Below are 27,415 nucleotides of genomic sequence, written 5' to 3' on the forward strand. Positions count from 1 at the left end.
AAAAGAAACTTCCGTTTTATTTATTATGATGTTCACGTCCAATTCATTATCATTGCCATATTTGGAAAGTAAGGCGGGGAACTAACATCCTGCTACAAGACCAATGAATGAATACCAATCGACGATGATTTTGTCCTTCATCTACACCCGAACCCGGATGACGTCATTCTCTTGTTAGGTTTGCTACGATTGAGAAAGCCATGCTATGATTGGTTTATGATGAGCTCCAGTTTCAAACGGGGAGCTTATATGAGTAGAGATATTTTCTGCTCGTATATGCTTTAGGCAGTAATGCGTTCAATATACGAAGACAACAATAATTAAGGAAAATCGTCGGTTTTTAATAGGCCTAGTATTTAGTGGAGATTTGCTGTATTTTTATGTCGGCTTGGCAGTTTGTAATTGTCCAATCATAAAACGTTTTACTGAATATCCCTTGTTTACATCCGGGTACGTGATAGAGGAATGCAGACAGGAATGAGAAGGCGTGAATAATGAACCAGCCCCATTGGGTTTATCATCTTCCTGGGATTTTCAGCAACCTACGTGTATAGGGTTTACTATTTTTGACCACGACCTGAAATTTGATCATTTCCTGCTGTCTTCCGTTGGTATTCTTGTCAACATTTAGGAGCTTGATCTGAGAGAGCTGACAGACCTTTCGTGTAGTATTGATCTGTACTGTCAAAATCGACTTTCTTCACTATGTTTTTCTATTATCGTAAATGACGTGAAGTCGTTTGCCGGTAGTCTAATTATTTTATTCGCTAGTGGTGCAGTGAATCGTCGAAGTGTAATCTATTTTCTTGAACGATGGTGGACTTTCTATGAATCGACCAATTGAGGCGGTACAAAGTGTTTCATTCATTTAGTACAACGTTGTTGTTGTTCTAACCCACGTCTAATACGGTCTACCACCGTTCCTGTTCGTTCAGTGTAACAAGCGAGTTCGACACGGACAGCAAACAGTTTCACTTGGATTAAATTTCTACAACTGTTTTCTTAATTTCGTTTGCCGTATAACCAAAATGGCGTACTCAGCTTCTCATGTAAGTATTTTTCCCAGTTGCTATGTGCAGTACATTTGTTATATGCCTTACCATTTACGTAATCTCGATTCATAGGACAAGGGTTGGGCTTGATAAAGATACCCGTGATTCACGTGAACTTGATTCTTGCGGTATGCTAGTCATAGTGTAAATACACGTTAACGGTTTGGTCAACCTGAAAAGTGAAAGAAGGAAGGGCCATTATCACTTCACAAGTTTGTGTTTTCAACATAGAATTCAAAAGGAAGAGAAAAATATCGGACCTTCAACCTCAAGCCACTTGGAGAATGCCTATATCATATAAAATGCATACAGTTCGTAATCACGACTCAGCTTAGCGACGTCCTGAATTTGGAAGTTCGGATCTATGATGATGTATTGTCGTCATATATATAAGATATGATCTATTCAATGATGTTATGATGAAGTAGCCTGAATCCTGTTTTAAGTAAATAATGTTTGATGTGTGTGTGTGTGTGTGTGTGTGTAGAGAGAGAGAGAGGATTGTGTGTGTGTGTGTGTGTGTGTGTGTGTGTGTGTGTGTGTCTCACTGGAGAGAACAGTGCTCGATGCAATATTAGTAGCAGATCATTATAGACCTCATCCAAGGGAGAAGGATGTTATAACTTATAAGTCGTTACTCAGAGTTTCAGACTTCTTCAAAAATAACACCCTTATCTCTTGGAGATATACATTCTAGTATATATATTATATATATAGATGTATATAGATAGATATTTGAATCCTTGTCAGGTCCCCAGGCCCATTTTGTAAATCCTCCAATGTTACCAGTATTACTTATCCATTTTGGGTAAATACAAAAAAATATTGTTGTCTATGGTGGTTGTAATTTCTTGTGCATAATTTCACTGCAAACTTCTTCTGTGAGGTAGAATTTGTAATGGAACAAAGAATGTTGACATAATCAGTCTGCTTTACACATTTCCTTACCGCAGCCGTAGTAATAAGTTACCTACCAACATGTGCAAACTTTGGGTTTTGCTAAATTTTATTACATTCTCCCATGCTTCATCAATCAATTGGGACCACTACTCAGTTACTGAAAACATGAGCAAATTAAAACACAGCCAGGGGAGTGAACAGATGTGTATGCCAGGTGGACGCAAAATTGAACAGCCTTGCAACCTCTGATACCTTTATTTGCAATATTACTTCACAAAGATGTACTTGTAGGAAAGGAAAGTAGAACTGTGTTATGTGGTTTATGAACATATTTGAATTTGAATGATTTGAAGAAAAAACCTCATAACACAGTGTTGGGTGACCTGCATATTTTGATGACTTGCTGTCTGTATGTTCATCAATCATCTGGAAATTTCATTACTGTCACTGAATTTTCAAATTTGAAACAGAAAGTTTCAATTATTAATTAGTTGATGTTGATTATGGCTCCATGCTAAAAATGAGATAAACTTGATAATTTCACGCTGCATCAACTTGCTAGATATCCCTAACACCAAGACTTGGAGAACAGAATAATCCATTGTTTGTATCTTCCTGGTAAATGGAGCTCATGAATTGTTCATGGGTTGAAACTGAAAACCTTAATTCTTGACACACAGCTTCAATAACCAGTTGACTTCTCTAAAATACTGTAGTCTATTCAACTGTCTTATCAGTTTATTTGCTTCATTAATTATCCAGAAATTCAAGCAGGTGTTCATACAATAGTGTGTTGTCACTGCAAGAGAGTAGATGATAATAGGGTTTTGTCCAGTTAGTAGGCAAAAGTTAGACACAACAGAACTAATACTAAGGCCATATTTTTAAAAATAGAAATAGCCTTGTTTACCAAAGAGATAACCACTGAATAGTCAAATAGAAACTGGGCAGTCAAGGGTCTTGTGAACTTGCTTGCTTTATATTCACATGGATTCATTGCATAGAGACATGTCTATACCTATGTCTCATCAATTTTGCCATGGATGTATGACTAGTAGTAGTACCAGTATGTTCACTGATATGTCAATGATTGCGCTGAATACTATCATTCTTCTTTCTCTGTATTTCATATACAAAAAAAAGGGCTATGATTTTTCGAGCTGTGTGTGAATGCCAACTGTTGAGAATAATATGACTCAATTGCTGGTACTTCTCTATACCTACTGATTATAGATGACTATACATAGAAAACAGCTGCATGTTACTGTAGATGGTCAGAATCCTTTGCATTTCTTCGTGATACATAAGTTTATAACTGATAAGTATGGAATCCATTGTGGACTTTGATAGACATACAGTGCCTCAAACAGAATCCATATCATATTGTTAAAAGATAGGCTCAGTTCATGCTACTGATTTCAGTTCATTTTGCAATCCATTTGCCATCCTCTCAGAAAATCAAGTAGGTGTGACAAATATGATAATTTGTTAAGTTATATATTGTCAACATTTTATCTGGAGGCATTTGGATTATTCCTATAATGTAACTTCAAACCAGACCGCCCTCTAACATGTTATATTTATCTGATCCCTTGGTTTCTTTTTACAGGTTTATTTTGTGTCAGGTTGCCAATTTTCATACATACTGATACATACACAAGTGACATATATATTAAATTTTATATAATATTACATGGTACATTATGCCATCATATGACATTCTTGGTAGTAACCATGGCAATCACATGATAATAATATTTGGTTATTTATAGAATTTTTGCAAATAACTACATGTATATGACATATTGAGTAGAGTACTGCTAAGTTCAAATAAGGACAAAATTGTGTCACCCCAAGTTACATGTAGATTAAAACACAGACAGGCATGTACATTTCTATGGTATCACTATCAGCACTATCAACAACAACATGGCATTGTGTCAAATTTAATGTTCACGACTGTGTTTGTACGTACGTACATACGTATGTAGACTGACAGACAGACAGACATTCATACATACATACATACATACATACATACATACATACATACATGATGCACACATATGCATGCATGCACACATATATGTATGCACATATATATACATACATACGTACGTACAGACAGACAGACAGACATACATACATACATACATACATACATACATACATACATTCATTCATACATACATACATACATACATACATACATACATGCATTTACGTACGTACGTACGTACGTATATACGTATGTAGACTGACAGACAGACAGACATCCATACATACATACATACATACATACATACATACATACATACATACATACATACATACATACATGATGCACACATATATGCATGCATGCACACATATATGTATGCACATATATATATATACATATGCATATCTTGTGTTGACAGAAATGGGTATATAGTTACATCATTGAATCCATCCATCATCATCAATAGTAGTGACTAGGTAACCTAAGTATTATATAAATGTATAAAAATACCAGTACTGTACATGGTAGTATACACTGAGAGAAAGTCTAAATAGCCAGATGTCTGAGAGAGGAAATTAATGGGGAATTATCTCTTGTCATGCAAATAACTTTAATTGTAGAAGAAACCAAATTTCAGGAAATAAGAGGAAATTGATGATCTCATTATCACAATTATAAACCTCAGCTTAATTTAGTGACAGGTTGGTCTGTAAACCTACTGTCTAATAGATCACACAGATTACTAATGAGCCAACTGCATGTAAATGGGAAATGTGTGATGTTTTCATAATGAGTGAAACAGGTTGTGAAACATGATTCCAAGGGTTCATCAGTGACACAATTTTATGTGCTTATTTACTGAACACTTCTAGTGTCTCTCAGTATCCTGGTATTCCCTCTGTTCATCAATTTAATTTTACGAGATGTGTGTTATAGTACAGTATTTATCTACATGCTGTTTACACAGACGTTCTGCAGTCATAATCAACTAAATTTGCTTGGTTGGTTTGTTGAATTGATTTCTGTAGATGATTGATGATGTTATAAGGACTGGTTATATGATTTGTAGCTAATTATTGTACAATTACTAACCCTGTGGCATAATGGAATTTACTTTTGTCCATACAATGAATAATTAAAGGTACTTCGGAGAGGAAAAATGATTCCCTTGGTCTCAATCAGCATTGAAATGTACTCGCTGTCATTTGGTGAAAGAGATATAAGAGAAATGACTCAGTTGAAAATAACGTCGCATTATGTATGACTAGGTTCACGTAGGCTACTTCAGTGCCTCAATTGTACAATGCTAGCATGGTTCTGATAGGAAGTCATGACATCACAGTGAATTCAAATTATATGTTGTTTCTATAGCTGAACACTTTAGTGATGAAGGTTTCATATACATTGTCCATACAAGTAGCAGGAAGTTATAAAACATGAATTTGAACAGAGTATTATGTTAAAAGTAGCTTTCAACTTTGATGATATAGGGAACCAAATTGTCCTGTACAGATGTGATTATCATTTCCTATTGAGATCAGATTCCCTTTGGGGGCATCCTGTACTACTGGAGTTACCATGAGAATGTATTTCATTTCCATACTTGTTACAGTTTGAAGATTTAGCAATTCACACCACACTGTAATTGTCAAAAAAATCATACACTAGTAAGTATGTTTGCCCTTTGTAAGAATTCATGCAACATTGATTACAAATTAATATTTACACACTAAACTCTCTTCATTAAAGTATTTTTGAAAATTCACCAATATTCCCAAAATCAAATTTAGGAACACCCATACATGTAATATGTGAGGCTATATAAAGAAGATATATTGGATTTTTTCTTTAAAAATACAAAATTGATTTTCTCAATGGTATCATGGTTAATTTGGGTTTGTGACCCAAAAGTGAAAAAACAGCTGTGTAGTTCTGGAAGTACATATAAAATACAGAAATAATATTATCAAACTATTTGTTTTATTTTGTAAAATTCATCCGCATAAGTTTCTGTTGTAATTTGTGTAGTATAAAATCAGCTTGAATTTTCAACTAGTTTTGCACCATGAGCAAGCGTTTACAAGAAGTTAGAAATGAAAATTTATTGACATGATGTCAAAAGAATTGAGGTTGACATGAAAAACTAGCAAGACTAGAATCAAATGAATTGTTATTTTGACCTCACACATCGATTCAGCCTAGTAGAATGTAGGCTAGGGATGGGTAAATTGAAACACCCTAAATAGGAATTGTGTTTAATATAAATGACATCTCAAAATTCCTGTTTATAAATTCCAACCCTACCCCAGGCCTAACCATTTATTTATATTTACTGTAATTTACCAGTCTACTTGAAAAGTTCAAAACTGTTTACAAATTCTTACCCCCAAAATGTTGACCAATTGACACCTTTTGCACCTATGTTTACCTTATGACACACCCACAAGTTGTGTAACTGCAATATACTAACATAAATATCTGTAGTTGTGATATCTTCTAATGTCTTATATGTGTGGTTTTAACCAAAACATTTTTTTCAAACATGTACATGTGGCGATAAAAATTGCAATGAATATATAATGAAGTCATGAAATGACCTTAATGTTTTGTTGACCTGTTTGTAAATCCTCATAAAAAGTCAGAAATTGTGATAAATCTCATTATGTAATGTATTTTACATAATGCAGACATACTCGCCAACTGTGTGGTCACCTGAGACCAGTTCAGTCCCTTTATTAGCATTTTTTTAATGGTAACATTACATGTAACAGTAGGCTTGTGACAACTTACAAGCTCTCAGTGTTCAAAGCCTTCAAGACTGTAAAGTGTAAAGCCATGCTATAAATATTTATGAAATATTATCAGCAGTGAGGGATGAGATCACCTTCTTTCATTCTTATTCAGGATAACTGAATTATCATAATGACAGCTCTGTCTTGTCTCTCAATTTTGAAATGTTTGAACTTTTACCAGTAAATTTTAATACTATATATTAATTTATTCAATAGATTGAAATACCATTAGAGCCTTTTGTGTGAAAATGTGTCCCCAGTTGTCATGAAGCGTATTGTGTTTGCTTTGTCAGTGGAAAGAAAGTGACACATTGATGTGTATAACAAAATTGACGGAGGTTCATGTTAAGATACATGTATTATGGATGAAGATGGAGCACAGCTGGGATGGTTCCATTCATTAGTTTTCATATTCATAAATTGGATTAAAATTACTAATAAATGAGTGGTTATGGTCATAATTAGTCTATATTGAAATTTCAATGGAGGTCGCCTAAAGCAATGTATATTTGTATTTTTCATTTCCATACATACTTGTGTCCAGTTAAATATGAATTTATATCTCACAGTGTGATAATTTTCTTTACCTGTAGTGCATGCATGTCATTAAAATAACAATCGTTCAATTTCCTGTTCCACACCATGAATTCCCTTCCACACGCTACACATGCATTGCAATTCATGTATAGTATGCATTAGAATACTGACGCCAAACCTTGTTCTACTTTGACCCTCCAGCATGAGGTGAAATGCTATTACAGGTACAGAGAATTACATGATTACAGTTGTGTTTTATATTCAGTCACTAACTAAATTCAAATTGTGTTCAGTACCAGTGTATTTCAGCTTTCACCCATTTGTCATTTACATCAGTTTATCATGTTAGACATGTGTCATACTAGTACTCAGTATGTCTTTCAAACACAAATTTCTGTTTGTCATCTGTTATCTAACTAATTTGAGCCATTGCTAGGTCTATAGTGGCAAGTTATGACTGAATAGTGACTGGAATAAAGCTGTCTGCCACAGTATGTGTATTCAGGAAATTTAATGCAAGTTTTGTTGTGTTGAAACTCTCAGCCTGCTCTTCCCTAGCCTATCAAGTCATATGGGGATTTTGGCTACTACTGTATCGATGGTATGGGGCGATAGCAAAAATCCCCACATAAGTTGACTCTAGGCTAGTCTGGATGTTGTAAATCATAATGATACCGTATAGGGACTAGACTAACTCTAGGCCAGCTCTTCCTACTTGCAATCTTGAAAGGACAAGTAACAAAATATGATTAAACTATGACCTTAGTGACATATATTATGCACATAACACTCTCTCTAGTCCTGCTTTCGTACAGGATTTGATTCTGACGTGACAAACACTTATGTAGAAGGAAAAGGGACAATGTCAGAATTGAGTCCATACTTATTCCATCTGCCAGCAGGTCTACACTCTCACACACTGTATATATACATTCTTGACAATAATGTATGGTATTCAGAACCACTGACAAAAAATGTGATCCCTTGTAGGAGACAGCTAAAACTTGATGATATACTTTTGAGGACACAGCTAGATGTGTGATACTTAGTAGAACACAAGCTTGGTAAAAATGTTGATGTGCAAATAAAATGCAGTGTTGAAATGCCAACACACTAGAAACCTCTCTTATAGGGTTATAAATGTATACAAATCAGACATCACTATTCAGTGACTTGCATAGTACACATTGTATAAGACTAAGCTAACATTATAAAAAATATACAGTTTTGTCTTTTGTTAAAGCTTTTTTGTCATTTCACACACAGGTTTAGATATGTTGTGATCGCATGGTAATTGAAATGTACACGTAGGTGCCATTTCAGTAGTGCAGTGTGATACAGAGTTGAACTGTTTCTCTGTCATCTATGCAAATGAATGTTATTTGACACAACAAGGTTTCAGTAACGCCACCATTGCATTTCAGTATACTTGAAACTATGCAGAGAGACTCTTGACCTAGTTTAGGAAGTGGAATTTATAGAAAACATGGACTGCTATTGTTGTTTCTCTCAATCTAGACATTATGGGATTATATAAGATTAGCCAAATTATGTGTATTAAATTGACCTTTATGAAAATTAATTAAGTCGTGGAAAATTAGTCCTTATCATTATCACAGGTAGGTAATGAACACTGGTGACTGGTCGTACCAGCAACTGACCAGTAGAAGGCTAGGCAAAACCCATAATATTCCTAGTATAATGACTAGCAGAGTTTACAACAATGAGTGTTATTTCTGTCTATTTACTGGTATAGATCAGTATTGTACAAAGTGAGATTTTTAGCATAAATTGTTGATAATTGAATGCAGCAATTTAACTAAAAACAGGATATGCATAGACTAGGCTGTTGTCAACACTGGATACAATAGATGCTATGCTGTTATAACCATGTCTATGCTAATAGAATCATGTGTGGAATGTGCACATGTAATGAAACCAATATAAAGTGTATGCAAGCCCAAAGAAAGGTTTGAAGGACTGTCTCATCTGCCTACACTAGCAAGACTCCACTCTTTTGTAACACTTGGTAGTGATACAATTTAAATGACCCCTTGAAGCTGAGTTCTCAAAGGAGTCACCTTCCTCTTTTGTTTCTTTTGTATAGTCAAATGAAACACAGACAAATTCATGAAATATTTCACTGATATAAAAGACCTACTGTAACTGGTTTCCATTGCTTTTAACACCTTTTGTGTTAGTGACCATCAAGAATCAATTTTATAAAAACCCAAGCACTGTAAATATGATTCCTTCATTAAGGTTGGGAATTACATTTGCCAGTTTCCATAATGGACAGTCCCCTTTATACATATCATATATTGAGTATTCAAAACATCCAAGAATTTTATTCGCAGTGCATCAGTTTTGACAATCTACACCTCTAGATGAAATATAATGTGTGTTCAAGAATTACATTTGTGGTGCATCAATTTTGATAAATGACAGCTCCAATATAGATATCATACTGTGTTCAAATACTTCTAAAAATTACATCAGCTCAAGTATGAATATCATAATGTGTGTTCGTACACTTTAAAAATTACATACGCATTGCATCAGTTTTGACCATTTGACAGCTCTAGATTTATATTGTATTCACACACCTCTAAAAATTTCATTTGCAGTGTCCGTTTTGACCATTGACAGCTCTAGAATAAATACAATAATGTGTATTAAACATCTCTAAAGTGTAAAAATTACATTTACAGTGCATCAGTTTTGACAATTGACTGCTCCAATATAAATATATTGTGTTCAAACACTTCTAACCATTTGCAGTGCATCAGTTTTGACAATTGACAACTCCAATATAAATATCACATTGTGTGTTCAAACACTTCTAAAAATCAGTATTCCATCTAAATTTTACTTTTAGAGTTACACTTACAGTTTCCATTTCATAGACACAGTGAGAACAATTTGCAAAATTAAGTGATACTATGTATATTTTTCTAGTACTGTGTAGGAGGACACTCAGTTAGCATATCACAGTAAATTGTCAAGTTTGATACGGAGTCACCAGGAGTGGTTGGTATTCTGTACAAAAACATGCGATGCATTCTAACCATTCTATGTCCTTTAGTCATGTCAACTAAGCCATTATTCAATTTAAGACCTTAGTGAGTGTTTCATGATAGCCAGCTGTCATCAAAGTACCAGTTTGCAAGGTTTTGTCACGCTTTCTAATAAATCAGTCTTATTTCTTGTCTGTCTTTGATGAAGTTATAATCAACTTGTCAAGTTTTAGGCATACTTTGTGAGTTGTTCATTCCATATCTCACACACTTCATTTAGCAAGGTATTTCTTCTCTAAACTACCGCTTGTTATTTATTTAAAGTCCCACTTTAGATTAGTATTAAAATGTAGGTGTGAAAAGAATTGTCTGGGAGAGCTATAGAAAAAAGTTGGTCCAGAACAAAAGAATAAATCTGTCTAATCCTAGCCCAGAGACTTGTTATTGGCTTTCAAACCCTCCATTAACTTGACAAACTAACGGTGAGTTGTGGCAAGGCTAATCTAATCTTTATGACTCCACAGATAAGATTCACTAATGCAAAAACCTGGGATTGAAACATAGCCCTTACAGTACATTACGTAACATATGACTCTTCTCACATATTTTAGATATAACAACTCCATCAAATTGTACAAGCTGAATATTTGAAGTATTTTATGAATAAAAAATATGTGTGAAACAAATGAGGGATGAAGACTAGTCAATTTACCCCACTTAAAGAACAAGACATATTGTTCAAATTAACCAAGACCTGTAAGTTTACATAAAACTTATCACTATCAGTCAAGAGCTTGTCTTTAGAAGTGAAAATGATTTGAGACATTAATTTGGTATTAGTTTACTTGAAAATGAAGGCCAACCTTCATGGTGGCTAATGAAGGCTTGCCGTGATAGCATCTAGAAAGTGAACAAGGTATCATTGTGGTACTTGATGTGGGACATGCAGAGTTGAAAGGTACATGTACATGATCAAATAAAACAAACAAGGCTTAACGCAGAACAGATTGCTTGAAGCTATTCAGTAGCTGAAGATGAAGACAGATACATGAAGGGCTTTCAGAGTCTTACATACTGTCTGTGTACTGTCTTTGGAAACCCTCTACATGGTAGATATCTGAAACTCCACACAAGGTTCATGGTTAAATTGTTAAATAGTTGTAATATATTTTATGGCGGATATTATGGTGTTATAAGACTTGGATGTTCTACATACCAAAACAAACAATTGGAAAACCTTGTACCTGTCCTTGGTGTCAGGGCTGCAACCAGTAATGAGAAGAATTATGATGTATGTACCTTGTAAGTGTCCGACAGTGTCTATTGAGTAGGGCCATAGTAGCTGTCAACATTGACAGAGTGCTAAGACTAAGTTCAGGTTTAAGTTTTAAAAAGTTTATGCCTGAACAGACAGTACTTGTATGTAACATGATGAAATAACTCTGCTTTCATTCTATTTCATTTTTTTTTTCTGTAACAGTAAAACAGGTGCATTTGAGTGTTTATTTTTGGAGTTGTCATTTACACCTGGTTAAAGTGGTGTAAGTGGTCCCCCCAAGGTTATTGGCATATTGCATTCTTTTGTATGTTTCCAGACCTTTCACTTTAATGTTACAAGGCTGATAACCTAAATCCGTTCTCTGTGCTAAATGTCCTTACTCCCAGCTACAGTGCAGAAGTCATTGCTAAATCATTGTTGACAAGGTCTACCAAGTGTATGTCCCAGTAGTCACGTGATAATTGTATATTTCAAGTTTAAACTGTAAGAAAGGATCAAGTCAGCAGAGTGCATGCCAACTCGGTATAAGATTGACACTGAAATGTGAAAGGGACATTGATTCGCTGGTGGTCTTAATTTAATCTTACTTACCTTGCCTCTTTCCAGATTTTGTATTTAGACTTAATTAAAAGATTCTAATCAGGCTAGTTAGAGCCTGGGGCTTAAACATTTACTCACAGAATCTTGACTGACAGTCCTTAGCTGGCTTCATTAACCAGTTACCCACATATACATGTGCATTTGTATGTACAGTACATTAACTTGTTGATGGTTTGTTAACCAGTTACCAATACCATCACCCACATACTTCAATGGCAACACATACAGTATCCTGACTGGTTTTGTTCACCAGTTACCTCCACATACAGTGTTAATGTGACTTGGTAATGGTATGGCTGGTTTTGTTGCTGTAACCAGTTACACACACATACAATATCTTGACTTGTTTTGGCTGGCTTTCTAACAAGCTACCCATGGTAGCTGACTTGTTATTGTCGAATGCTAATGTAATGGCACTTTTATTCACACAAACAGAATGTTGACAGAGAGTGACATGTAATAATTGTCTACCTACACCTTCAACACATAGATGACTACCACTGTGTAAGTGATTGTGATGCTGATATCACATTGGAAAGACCACATATATTTAAATGGCAATGTACTGTTGTTGTTTTGCCCTGTTTAGCATCAGTGAAAAGAAAGAATGACCAGAAAGAGGTCTTTCTATCCCGTCGTCTTGGCTTACTTGTCTGCCTTTCTTTATCAGGTATTAAGTCATGTCTACAGGCTTTGTTACAGACAAGATTTGTCTGGAATACTTTCTTAAGTGGTATTATTAGAGTTCAGCCTTTAATTTCAATCAGTCAGACAGTCTGTGTGCATCTAGTTAGTTGCCTGGGTGGTTGTTGTGGAAGGTACTTCTGAAGGCAATTTGGCGTAAAAGTGCTGTATATGCGTGTTCTATTTCACGACAAAAGAATCAATGGGGCAGTGTTTCACTTCTGAGACAAGAGACCAGAATAATGTAAGTACTTATGTACATGCTATGATGTTCTGATATATTTAGTTATGTCACAATGATGGGAGCTGGTAAAAGATACTCTGTGATATAATGATTACATTGTAAAAAGCATGTAAAGTACACTCTGTAACTCAGCCTTGTTTTAATGTGACAGACAAGTAAAGACTGTAATTCACCTGTGTTCAATGTAAGAATCGGGTAAAAACATTGACTCGTTTGATGAGTGCAACTTGGTCTCCTCATAACATACTTTTACACAATATATAATTGTAGTTTACCAGAAATATTGAGACCAGTCCTGGAGAAAATTCCATCCAAGTATATTATTAATGTGCAGTTTCTTTTAGTATTGATATTCTTCTATATATAAAAAAGTAAGGTAAACTGAAGATGATGGTGGTGGTGGTGGTGGTGGTGGTGGTGGTGGTGGTGGCGGTGGCGGTGGTGGTGGTGGTGGTAGGGATACTACATGTTTCTGAATCAGCTTTGTATATTGTAGTTCTGTTTTACTATACCTGGTATATCTCAAGTTCAATATCATTACACCTGGTATATTCATAGTTCTGTATTTTACACCTGGTATGTTTATAGTTCTATACTGTAACACCTGGTGTATATTTTGACCTGTATTTTTGCAGCTAGTATATTTGCAGTTGTATATCACAACACCTACAACTGTGATGTGGTCAATAGTTTTGACTTTTAATACATACTTTATTTGTAGTTCCACAAATAAATAACACCTGGTATATGTGTTCATGTACATTACACCTAACATATTTGATAATGATGAAACACTTGCCTACAATGAAACTTACATCAACTCTGATTACCCTGCATAACCTGTCAAAAGCTTTACATTAGTAGATTACATGCTAATTTTATAAGCATTACTGAAATTGTTATGGTCAAGCTTTTCCAAGACATGAATATGTAATGCATAACATTATAAAGAACAGTTGTTATAACTTATAACATTATGGTGGCACTATGTGACCGATAGTCTAGAGGGGTGATGTAAGTTTAAAGATAGTACTCCTTAGGTCACCAAGGTCCCTACGGCTTGACAGATTAGGTAAAGTGGGAACAGTATCATACAATGATTCAATTGTAAATTGTAAATTGTATCACTGTCAGAAACATTACTTTATCTTATTACACCTTAGTGTGACCTTGCTGGTTGTAATGTGAAGGTCAACTTGATTTATTGGTGTGTTCAATAAAGTGGGCCAAGTTCTCTATTGTCTGAATTGTTGCACCTGGAAATTTGTTTTTATAAGAAGGAACTGTATTCTATCATTTCTGTAATGGACAGGTGTTATTTTATTAGGGGTTGGAACACTGGAAATGGTTGCTGCCATGGCAACTGCAGAATGATAAATGGTAGTGACACCTGTCAAGTTTTGGAAGACTAATGCATGAATCGTGGTAATGATAGTGCTGTAAATTGAACTTGATTAAATCAAACCTGGTTTTTATCAGTCACCTCAAAGTCCAAACATTGAAAAAAAGGTCAACCCTAAGATGTGACAGGCTTAGTCCTATCTTTTCATCATAACACTACTTGAGATGTCCAAAGTGAGTCATTCACCTTCTGAAGTGAATGGAATTCTGGGAGTGAGGTATTGGTTAATCAGTGAACAATGTTTGAGACAGTGAAGCGACCAAGTGTGACCCAGCAGGACGGCCATAGCATGTCTCTATATCCGATCAGAGCCATTGTTTGTCACTAAAAAATACTTTACACGTCATGTATATATAAGGAACAAGACTTTGACAACAATGTTGGTAAGTCTCTTACTACTCTATGTTTTACATGTGTTCAGTTAATCACTGAGGAAGACTGTCAGGGGAAACAGCATTTGGTTAGATGAATGAATTTCAGTTGGCATGTTTATGATCAAGGTATAGGTAACATGGCGTAGTACTCAGAGTGTGTTTATGGTCACTAAACTGTATACTAATAAAGTACTGGTGTGTTGCCTTCCTGGACAAAGTAATAAGGACTTCAACCAGTATGGTCAGGCCAGACAGAATGAGAGAAAGCCATTAACTTACACATAATGTACGGGTAACCCAGTTACAATGGTGGTACTACTTAAACACTCCTAACACCTGCCATCTTACCAGTACTTCACTTTGTTCATTTTCTTATCATACCTTACCACAGCAACTGAAAATTAGTCAAGGAAATTTAACTTCATGAAAAGTCGTACGCCTACTTGCGAATAAATTTGGATACTCTGTAAAGCTCCCCCTCCCTCATAGGACCGCTTCCTGTTCTTTCTAATCTTGGCCTGTGTCCTGTTAGCCACAAAATGAAACAAATTGGTACTCTGTTATGTCTATACTATTGTGTTAAAATCAATATTGGCTTATTTCTTCCGCTAAAAAATTCCAAGTATTTGAAATTTCGACATGCTTGGAAGACACATGAAACCTAATATAACTTTTTGGGACAAAACACAGTATAGGTTCTGATTTAAATTTAAAAGAAATTCAGACTACTCCTCATGGAAGTGTGAAAATGTAATATTTATTTATTCAATACTGTTTACCTACTTTGTGTCTTTTTAAGTGAGTAAACTCTTTATTATCCGTTTTACCTTGATCTATACCTACGTCAGGAGTCCTAGTTAGAGTAGTGTAAACAACCCAACATTACCACGATTTGGTTAAACTGCTACAAGCATGGGGCCAAGCAAGGCCAGGAACTTTGACACTTAACAAGACCGGCTTTGTTCCAGTCTGTCTGACTGTGTAACTGGAATCTCGTCATACCTCTAACACCAAAGATGTGCATAGCAATTGAATCTGGCTTGTGGAACGAAGGAAAGGATTACTTTCCGTTCATTCAACTGTGTCCAACTGCATTTCTCGATCTCATTCTAGTCCCTCAGTGACAATCTTGTTTTCATTTCACCTTTTGAAAGCGTTACAAAAGGGGATAGGAATAGTCATGCAGTGTTCCCAATCAGTGTGTTTTACTAAGGTTTTGGAACCTCAGTAAGAGAAGGGGGAAATTTTGTAAAACTAGTATGGTTTCCCATGATTTTGGTGGGTGTACTCTGGTAAGATGATGTGTTGGGAGAGATGGCGAGAGTCAAGTTAAATCTACCTACTTTATGTTCTGAACAAAAAAACACTGACAATTGATCTACCAAACTTCTTGTGAACTGAACAATTCATGAATTGAATAGATTACAATTCAAAATCCAGTTATTTACAGAGTCACTCACATATTTTATGCATAGTACATTATGTAGTTGTAGTGTATTTGGTATGGTGGTAAGCAGGTAAAATCTACCTGAGTTCCCTAGTGATTTTACCAGGATTCCCCACCTAAATTATGGTAATTTGGTATGTCAATTACACCTATATAGTATTTCCCCTTTTCTGTTACCAGGGTTCCCAGAACCTAGCAAAAACACCAACGCTGTTGTCTTTACAAATTAATTTCCTAGTCTTTCTCATGACAGTGTAAATATTCAGGATATATATACATGGAGACGTTGACTAGTTTCTTGTTGTAACAGGATGTGACCCTACCACTTGTTTGTTTGATAGGTAGTTCACTTGTTTTTGGGTGTGGTGTCACCAGGGGGTAGCAATGATACCTACCCACAGCTCTGTGAAAGGACTAGAAGTTTTAGTATGTGGTATGTGCCCTGTCTAGCCATGATCCTTTGAAGTTGGTAAAATAAAACCAGCATATGTCAATGTGTGGTCTAATTTTAAAGGGGTTGAAAGTAGGACAGCTCATAGTGTTCGTAAAACAAATAAATACTTATCTGCAGTGGTACTAACATCATTTGACATCATTACTTGGCATGACAAACATGTTGGTTTTGTGATAAAAAGAAAAGCAAACAACAGTTATGAGGTGTCATGACTGTTGTCACATGTATGGTCTGCAAAAATACCTGATACACATGACTTGTGTTATACTGTAAGTCATTTTATTCTGTTCATCTTCACATCATATCCTTTTACATAGAATGGCTCTGTACATACTTCAAATGTTAAATTTAAACACGACTTGTAAACTATATATATGCAATTTATATCGTATATATACATAACACAGATGACAACTGGATGGTTTGAACCATACTTCACTCAGGTTTCCAGAAATTCTGACTTGTTTTTGACATCTTAGTAGAAGATCATTAAGTCTGCAAGTGTGTGTGTGTGTGTGTGTGTGTGTGTGTGTGTGTGTGTGTGTGTGTGTGTGTGTGTGTGTGTGTGTGTGTGTGTTTTAATGGTATAAAGTGGGATTGGAAGTCAAGGCCAACTTTGAATATTTCAACCCATTCATTGAGTCATTAGTACACATATTTATTTATATATACGATAACTGTGTTGATAGCTATACATATATATTAATCTATAATGTAATAACATACTCGTCTTCTTTCATGTATATTATATATATATATATATATATATATATATATATATATATATATATATATATATATAGTTATATATATATAGTTATATATATAGTTATATATATATATATATATATATATATATATATATATATATAGTTATATATATATATATATATATATATATATATATATATATATATATATATATATATATATAGTTATATATAGTTATATGTGGTCATATATAGTTATGTATTAGTTATATATAGGGATAGAGTTATATATAACTTATATGTATTCTTGTCATGGTGCAGCAGTGTGTACAATAAAGTCATTATGTGGTTGTTTCATAGAAATTATACCTTCAGTGTGTCAAGGATGTTTGTTCCTGACAAATTCTTCGTACTCTATCTAGTATATACCTGTTATCTTTATGTCCATTGTTTAAGTTACAAATAAATCAGTTTAGAGCACAATGGTTAGAAAGTCCTAGTATATAATACCACCTCTCATGTATGACGTAGGTACTATGAATGAAAGGTGTGATTTCTTAGAAGTTTAAAACGTCATTTCCCTATATCTTTCTTATATATTTTGGTGAGATGTAAAGCCCCAGTGAATCATATGTCTTGGTTGAATAGTTCTACCGAGTGTAAATCAGGTTCATTTTCTGTATGATGACATGTGTATATGTCATTGCGGTACTTGTAGTGTACTATGTACCACCTTCTCTCTTAGTCTAGAGGCTATCTGTGGCTTTGAATCTGTTCACCACAGTGAGCGATATCTTCAGACTTAAGCCGCCGATAGCCTCTAGAATACTCCTTTCTGAGATCAAATGCAGTAATTATAGAGGTGACTGTAGCCCAGAAACATGGCTATCTGTTAAGTCTGATAAACCTAGGCCAAACAGCATTGCTAAGCTAGAGAGCCAAGTTTCTGGTTTGATAATATAATGGTAAATGTGGTTTGACTGTTTTCGTTATCTAATATCATTATGACAAACTATTTCATGTATTTCAATTTTGAAACAGAAGTTTCGTCATCATGCATAAATAGTAAAGAAATACAAATGATGACGTCCAAAGTAGATCTTATGTAACTGTCAACTTATAGACTGGTTAAATTGTTGTCACAACTTTATAGCAAGATTAATCAGTCTCACTTATATTAAATGCTGAATGTGTTTCAATGTAAGAGTTAAGTATATACACAGGATATATAACATTATGTTATACAATTTGAAGATAATATATATTTACATGATAAAGCTTTATGGCAATCGGTCATATTATATAAGTTATATTGAATTTATGATACATGCGCCACTCTGCATGTATTTGTTGATTTTGTATTGTATTCCCCGTCAAAAGATTCTAGCCCAGAAACTTGGTTGTCTGATATGGCATACTTGCTGTATTAGTGAACCAGCATAGTGAGTGAAGTCTGTAGGCTAGCATGGGTCAGATTCTGTCACTCACACTTGTGTGACTAGAATAATTTACTGAGTGTTGTGAAACAAGTAAACTAATTTGAAGAATTTTAACTATCTTAATATGACTTATAAGAATGAGGAAATGACTATATGAAATATTATTAGGGTGTATTCTATCAAAAGTGGATATGCTATGTATGTGGTCTCTCTGGTATTACGAATAATTACAATGAAATGCAAACCACATATTTAAGTCGAGCTTTATTACATAAAATTGTCAGTAACAGTTGAAGTTACTAACTTTAGGAGATAGTAAATTGGTTGATTTAAGGCTATAGGTTTGACAAACACAAATTTAGCTTACTTCATGTTTTATGGGGGTGAGTTACCAATTTGACTCTTTTGAGGTCAAAAAGTGACATCATAAAATAAGAATTTGATATCTAATACTGTATTTTCGTTTATTTGTTTACAGCGAGTACTAGCCAAAGCATTGTATGATAATGTAGCAGAAGCCCCAGATGAGTTGGCATTTGTAAAAGGAGATATTGTGACTGTGATCGAACAGAACACCAACGGTTTGGAAGGATGGTGGCTATGTTCATTAAATGGGAGACAAGGCATTGCACCTGGAAACCGACTCAAATTACTTGCCGGGATGTACGAAAACCCGTATGAACTCAAAAAAGCTGCAGGACTATCACCACAGCAACCAAGCCAGCAGCAACAACAACAACAAAGGCATAGCTGGGATAACACACCAGCTAAGGTAAATTATCCTATGATTCATATTCTATTCCACTTGCCATGTATTATTGGATTGGCAAATTACTTGAGTTTTAGTGATATGTTTGCAAAGCTCTTTCCAATAAAATTCTAACCATTCTAAGTACTTCAGATTAAATATCGTTACGCTTCATTCCAATTAAACTCTTGATGTTATTGTTAGTATCACGAATCTGAATAGAATACACTATACTCATTCTTGTGTTTATTGTTCTGAGAAGGAACATTTAGGGTTGTATTACCAATTCCAATATTGTTCTCAGAATTGACAGCTGCAATACATGTAACATTTTACCTCGTGCTAGAAGGTCAAAATAAAACAAGATCAACTTATTTTCATGTGTAGGACATAGAATAGAAGTCAACCAAGGTATCAAACAATTGTTATTATCTGTAACATGCTGAGGGAATAAAATTGTATTTCGGGTAACAAGAATTTAGAGTTTACTGTTCCTTCAATTTGAAGGTGTATTTTGTAAACTTCAATCACTAAAGCCATGAACTCAAATCACAAAGAGACTAATACTGTTCACAAAAACCATGTCGTGTAAATGTGTACAACCAGACTTAATCCACTCTAGTAGTACACCTGTGACTATCCATTGTATATCAAAATGCCACAAGTATCCTACATGTATTACTAAGGTAAGTCAGGGCTTGAATTTACACTTGGTAGTCAGATTTCGCCAAGTGAACACTACCCAAGAGACTGGGCCATCTGGCTTTAAAATGTCATTCACCACTACTGTCAAACCATTATGTCAACATGTCAAGGCAAAATTGTCAAACCAGTATGTCGAGTCAAAATTGTCAAACCAGTATGTCAAGTCAAAATTGTCAAACCAGTATGTCAAGTCAAAATTGTCAAACCAGACTTGTCGAGTCAGAGCACCAAGTCTCTGGGCTTAAGAAGTAAACTGTTTCAACTACAGTTTTTCATTGATTTCCACTGGACTTAACAAACCACTACCTTATAAATTTTGTAGTCAACATACAGTGTTTAAGAATAGTTGTGTATGTGTCCTGAACTATTGCTAATTTGAATAGGATGGTTTTTTTTACTAGTCAGTGTCCTGGACTACTAAATTAAAGCCCTACAAGTGCAATGTAAAATGTGTTAGTTTGATCAGTCTTCCAATGGTACCAACAACGACTCCATTAACATTCACCCCTCAATCTTTTCCTTTTTTCACATTGTCGTTTTTCATCTTTTAATCTTTCCTGGTAAATGTGTAACATAATAACAATAATTGATGTTGTGTCTAGGATTAAGATGACGCAAAAGATACAGTGTCTGTTTGTTTGTTCATGACTCATCAAATCTTCAGTAAATAAATGATATGATAAAAGAAAAGTAGAAAAACATGATGAGTTGGTCTGCCTTGGGTTCGTTTTAATCCGATATAAGGCCAGGGTTTCAATCCCTTCCCAAGTTCTTGTATTAGTGTTATCCTATTAGTTTAGTGATGACGATTAAATAGGATTAGTCTTTTGTTTAGGACCTATAGCTCTGCCTAACAACCCTATTTCACACCCAAATTTCAATCCTAATTCACAGTTGGCTTTCAATGCCAAAGTGACATTTTGATGCCAAGCCACCACCCTGAAACCAAATGTTGAGAAATAGTCTTATAAGCTATAAATTCAAAACAGCAGTACAGAGAATGTCAAGTGGTTTTACTCTATAACTTGATATTTATTCAGCTGATATATGTGAATGGTGTATGAAAACAAAGTGAAGACTAATGATAATAGCAAGGCATAAGGAGTTACATAAAATCTACCATTAGTCATACAGACATTGTCAAAGCAGTTATTAGGTAGATGATTTATTGAAGGCCAAAAGTAGGTAAAACCTACTTGATTTCTAGCTAGTTGACAGCAAATCTCAGATTTATAGATTTTCATTTTGTATTATTTAATAATTATCGTCATTTATTATCATAGTACTTTGAAGCTAGTGAAACTGTAGGCACTACCACATATGTCCCTATCTGTTGGTTAGGGATGGATGGGGATCTAAAACCCTAGAGGGGGTATTAGCCTACCTGTAGTCTTGAAGGACTAACGTTACTACACTATTTCAGCTATCCTAACTGTAGCCTACCTGTAGTATTGAAGGACTAACACTGCTACACTATTTCAGCTATCCTAACTGTAGCCTACCTGTAGTCTTGAAGGACTAATGCTACTACACTATTTCAGCTATCCTAACTGTAGCCTACCTGTAGACTTGAAGGACTAATGCTAACTACACTATTTCATCTATCCTAACTGTAGCCTACCTGTAGTCTTGAAGGACTAATGCTACTACACTATTTCAGCTATATCCTAACTGCCATTTTGATATTTAACTGGAAGGACAAGCAAAAAATCAAAAAATCAAAATGGCAATGAGGATAGGTAGTACCATCAGTCCTTCAAGACTGCAGGTGGGCTAAAAGGACATAGTCTTCACATGGGGAAAGTTTTCAAAAATCTTTCTTGTACATCTTGTAAGTTGTAAGCTCAGTTATACAGATTGTTCCTGTCAACATTTGTGTTTTTTTAAGGGAAACAATAGTAGTGTAAATGTTAGAATTGCGTGGTTGTTTGTAGTAATGTTTTCTGACTCACACCTGAACTATATTGTACACCTGTGTCAACCTCAGGAAGTGCAAACAGTCAGGCTTTCATCAAATTGTGTAGACTTGGTTGCTTGGACAATGGCCACAATGCTGCTGAAAATTTAGTAACAATGAGGTGAAATAGTTTTGCCTAAGGTACAGACAAGACTAGGTAGGTAGGAAATAAGACAACCTAGAAAACAGCAAGATAGTCTGGAATTACTCTACCACACATCCTTTCTGACCATATTGTGTATAAACCATTCTGTCTTACAGGTTGTCACGCCACAAAAAGTTGGCCAGACTTACATGTACAATGGTGCTGGTACCAATGTGAAATATGATACACCATCCACAGTCCCTGCAGTGGAAGAAGACCAAGATTATGATGTTCCACCATCAAGATATCCACCCAATGCACAGATGCATTCAGAACCATCACAAGAGACATACGACACACCTAGAAGTATGCTTGCGTCAGATCAGGGATCTCCAACTCAAGAGGTATACGATGTACCCCCTATTCATCACCAAGCACAGGGTACTGTACCAACAGAAATATATGATGTTCCACCTAGGCATGGGAACCCTAAGGAAATCTATGATGTGCTTCCTAACCATCAGCCAACTGAAATATATGATGTACCACCCATTAGCCATTCAATGGGTCCAGGCCAAATGCCAACAGAACTGTATGATGTCCCTCCAAGACGCGATATCCCAAACAGACCTGAAGAGGTGTATGATGTCCCTCCAGAACATGGTGTTCCAAACAAGCAAACATTAATTCAAGACTTTGGTACTTGCAACAGGCAGGCAATCAGACAGCCATTAACTCAAGATTTTGGTACCCTGAATAGGCCAGCACTCACTCCTCAGCATGCTGCACCCAACAGACCAGCATTTACTCCTCAGCAGGTTGCTCAAAACAGGCCAACAGTTCCTGCCCAACATGTTGTACCCAACAGACCAGTAATGACACCTCAACAGGCTCCACCCAGCAAGCCAGCAGTGACTTTGCAGCATGGTGTTCCTATGAGGCCAGCAATGATACCCCAAATGGGTGTTCCCAACAGACAAGTTGTGACACCTCAACAGGGTGTCCCCAACAGGCAGTTATTTACTCCAGAATATGGTGTCCCAACCAGGCAAACAAAGACTACAGTGCTGCCTGATCATTTGGAAGAAGATTATGATTTCCCGCATCCTTACATGGAAAGTGGTGGTGATGTGTATGATGTGCCACCATCCATTAAAGTGGACCAGTACCCACAAGAAGTATATGATGTCCCTCCTAAACATATTCCCAGTGGTATGGAAGTTTACGATGTTCCAAAGAGTATTGGCAGTATGTCTGGAAGTGAATATGATGACGACTACTCTGATTACGTATATGATGTACCACCACAGGTGACAAAGGACAGACAAGACGGAGTGATTGGCACTCAAACTACTCAATCTTCCATCCATGAAATTAGTGGAGACATCAAGCAAATGTCTCTGAACGAGAGCAAACCAGAAATACTGCCAGGAAGAGAACTGAACATTGATTTAGATGCAGCTATGGATTTGTTAGTCAAACTGCAACAGCGAGTAGATGCATCAGTTACAAATTTACTTGGTTTTGTTAGTAGCAGTTGGAGGCGAAGATCCAGCTTAGAATCTAAGATTTATGACATCAGAGATGCTTGTCATCTCCTCAAAGCAGTACTTAAAGACTTTGTTGAATTCTCACGAGGTGCTGCTATCAACTCTGCCAAAGCAACAGATCACAACCTACAAAGAAAACTTAAAACTTACCTACAGCCACTTGAAGATACCTTAACCATACTGAATAAATCACTTGAAGTATTGGATGACATGGATTGGCAAGTCACTAAGTTATGCATGACAGAGAGTCTGAAAAGTCCTGATGAGTTGGATCAAATCGTCATGTGTGCACGCAGTATGCCTGAAGATGTTCGACAGATAGCATCAATCATTCATGGTAATTCTACTCTCATTTTCAAACGTTCCAGACAAAACAGTAATTCACCAGTACAAAGCCGTCCTCTACCAACACCACCTGGTTCAAAGGGAAGCACCCCGAAGCATTCACCAACTAGTAGCCCTGTTGCCAGCCTGAAAATGAAATCCAACTTGATTAAAACAGAAGCTGAGAAAGACATAACCCAGGCAAGACTCTCGACAGGTTCACCAGGACACCCGAACAAAAAACCCAACCAGTATGGTAGAGGTTGGCTGGACGATTATGACTATGTTCATTTAGAAGGCAAAGAGTCATTTGAAAGGAGACAACGAGAACTTCTGCAGAAAGGAGACATCATGAAACAAGAGCAACTGCAGCTACAACATAGAAAACAGATGGCGGCATTGGAAAAAGAAGCTACAGAACCTGTCAATAGTGATCCTTCAACTTGGAGTCCACCTCGGAGTAATAGGCAGTCCTTGCTACAAGCCAATGACCGACATATATTGACTTTCTATGCAGACCAATTGGATTCGCTCATCATTTCTCTGAATAATGCTATTGATGCATTCTTCAGTGCAGTCAATTCGAACCAAGCACCTAAGGTTTTTGTAGCCCATGGCAAGTTTGTTATTCTGTGTGCACACAAACTTGTCTTCATTGGAGATACCTTGCATAGAAGCGTTGAAAACAATGATATTCGCAATAAAATCACACATTCAACAGACGCTTTATGTGAATGTGTTAAAGTGACAGTTGCTTCTATCAAAACTGCTGCATTGGAATATCCTGCAATTCAAGCTATGCAGGAGATGGTGGACAGGGTGACAGACATCTCACACACGGCACAGCATTTAAAACATACCATATGTCAGTTTGCTGCCTTGTGATCATCAAATGTCAATCTGTGCACAAGTATGTGATGGTCACACACCTATTTAAAATTGTCAGACCATAACAATGTCCAGTGAAGTCAACACAGCTATCAATTCTTCAGTGAGATTCTCCTTGTTTTTGAGACTTCCCAGTGTACAGTTACATGTACATGTGACATATTGTCAGCTCACAAACCCTCGTTGCATGTTCTATGTTGTCAGCTCACAAATCATGATGTTTCTATAACACACCACCACCACACAGACAGACTGATGTGAAGCAGACCCTTGATTTCTCACAAATAACACTTCTGACATGTACCTCAAGAATGACATTGGTAATGAAAGAGGCACAGAATAAACTTAAAATAATCGCTTCACATCAATGATGACACACTTTTAAAAAGATGAACACTTTGGTGTCAAAACGTGTTAATATAATTTATGAATGTAAGCTATTTTATGCTAGAAAAGCAGGTGAGAGTTATTTTGTCATTCATAGATAACATTGTAGTGTTTAGAGGATAAAACTGTACTGCTTATAGCTATCAAGGACTTTGATATACAGATGCATGCCATTGTATGACAACATATACTGCATGCTCCATGTTTTCAAACACTCTTAGTAAGTAAATTATTGTAGTGAACATACATAACATTGAGTAGTTGAGAGATACTTTCAAACTGCCAAACTTGTTGATAGTCGTTTTCGCAGTTCCAAGATGCATTGTGTGTGACGTCAATCTTTTGATTTTCTTTTGTCAACACTTGAAAACATGTTCATCATTAAACGATGTAAAGACATATTGACCTCTTTAATTGTGAGCCAGTTTGTGGAACAAAGACTAAATGCGATCAATGGCAGAAACGAGTTTTGCGCGTAAACCTAGGGTACAGTCAGGTGAGCAAGGAGCGCATTCACAAGCCTGTGCACGTTAAAAATACATACCATTGTATGGGGAGATGCATCTTGGAACAGGCAGCATGTCTGTGATATGATTTCATTGTCAGTTACCTTGTCTAGTAGCCATTACATATACGTGTATGTATGTATGTAGTAACAGAAACCAAATCTAACCAGATATGACATTGGACTTCACAGTAGTAAAGATATGTGGTTTAAGACTTTGTCCGAGACTTGTATATGTTTGTGGTTTTTTTAACAGAAAGACAGATGTAAGTGATTTCTCCTTGTTTTTGTTCATTTTAATCAAGATGTTGATGTTATTTAATGAATGTAACAGTAGCAGGAAGAAATCAAAATTTCAAAAGACTATTATTTTTATATTCACTAATGTGTACTTAGTTATAATATTGTGGGAACATTCTACCTGATGGTAGATGCTGGTTCACTTCTATTAATTTTCATTCAGGGTTTTATTATCATCTTGTTGGATCCTTGACTAGCAAACAAATCTTCGATTTCTATTGAAATTTCATCTATAAACAATTATCAAGGCCGGAGAACATTATGAAACCTGTCTCTTAGCAACACTAACACCAGTGACCTCATAGCTATCATTGTTTCACAGTAGTATACATGTATATGGTGTCTTGGTGTGATTATTTCTGCTTAGTAGTAACGTTGTGTTGGTAATACGAAATACAAAATCATTCCACTCTTTCTGCCATCTTTATTTCATTGGGTCATGGGTTAATATTTTCTCGGTCATTATTAAGTAGTATGTGAACACTCCAGTTCGGTAAAGTTAGTGTAGTATACCCGTAATCTTCATAATTGTACACCTAGACTTAACCACCAGATATACAGAGGGCACTGTACAGTCAAATAAATATGTTCAGTTTGAAATATATTTGTCTCTCCACTTGTTATCATCCATGCAAAAAAATCTCACAGTCTGTCTTCAAGCAGTGGCAACTTAAAGTGTATATATATATATATATATATATATATATATATATAACTCGGTGAGTATCAATCTGCTATAAGACAGTGCTCTATACCGCAGTGGCAGAGCGTAATAGTTTTGGTAGTACTGGATGAGTGTCTGATGATCGCAATATGCGTGAAACTCCGAGTTACACCCAAGAAAGAGTTCCAGTACTACCAAATCTATATATATATATATATATATATATATATATATATATATATATATTCACACAATTTGTATGGCTGCAAAATTTCAAGCAACACTTAGAACTTGTTGGAATTATAGATAATCTAACACCAGGTGTAATACCATCTATAGACAGTCTAACACCAAGTGTGTGTGTGTGTG

General features: G+C 35.6%; 1 protein-coding gene across 4 annotated transcripts; it reads left to right on the top strand.

Moving 5' to 3' along the window:
- Positions 1-478: 478 nt before the first annotated feature.
- LOC144438299 (enhancer of filamentation 1-like) lies at positions 479-27,079 on the top strand. Of its 4 annotated transcripts, none has more exons than XM_078127357.1 (3): positions 479-1,049; positions 19,412-19,705; positions 22,605-27,079. In XM_078127357.1, exons 1-3 carry the CDS (start codon positions 1,029-1,031, stop codon positions 25,185-25,187), a joined length of 2,898 nt encoding a protein of 965 aa, XP_077983483.1. In that variant the 5' UTR covers positions 479-1,028; the 3' UTR covers positions 25,188-27,079. The 4 variants fall into 4 exon arrangements, with proteins under 4 accessions (XP_077983483.1, XP_077983484.1, XP_077983485.1 ...); XM_078127358.1 differs by lacking the exon at positions 479-1,049 and adding an exon at positions 14,737-14,892; XM_078127359.1 differs by lacking the exon at positions 479-1,049 and adding an exon at positions 18,144-18,459.
- Positions 27,080-27,415: the final 336 nt, after the last annotated feature.

This window comes from Glandiceps talaboti, chromosome 7, assembly GCF_964340395.1.
Source record: "Glandiceps talaboti chromosome 7, keGlaTala1.1, whole genome shotgun sequence".
Taxonomy (NCBI): Eukaryota; Metazoa; Hemichordata; class Enteropneusta; family Spengelidae; genus Glandiceps; species Glandiceps talaboti.

What these genes read in the sequence shown, in the direction of transcription:
- LOC144438299 (XM_078127357.1), top strand. Translation starts at nt 1,029, where the DNA reads ATGGCGTACTCAGCTTCTCAT. An exon ending in TGGCGTACTCAGCTTCTCAT is followed by an intron (nt 1,050 to 19,411) that starts GTAAGTATTTTT and finishes ATTTGTTTACAG; the next exon opens with CGAGTACTAGCCAAAGCATT. An exon ending in GGGATAACACACCAGCTAAG is followed by an intron (nt 19,706 to 22,604) that starts GTAAATTATCCT and finishes TCTGTCTTACAG; the next exon opens with GTTGTCACGCCACAAAAAGT.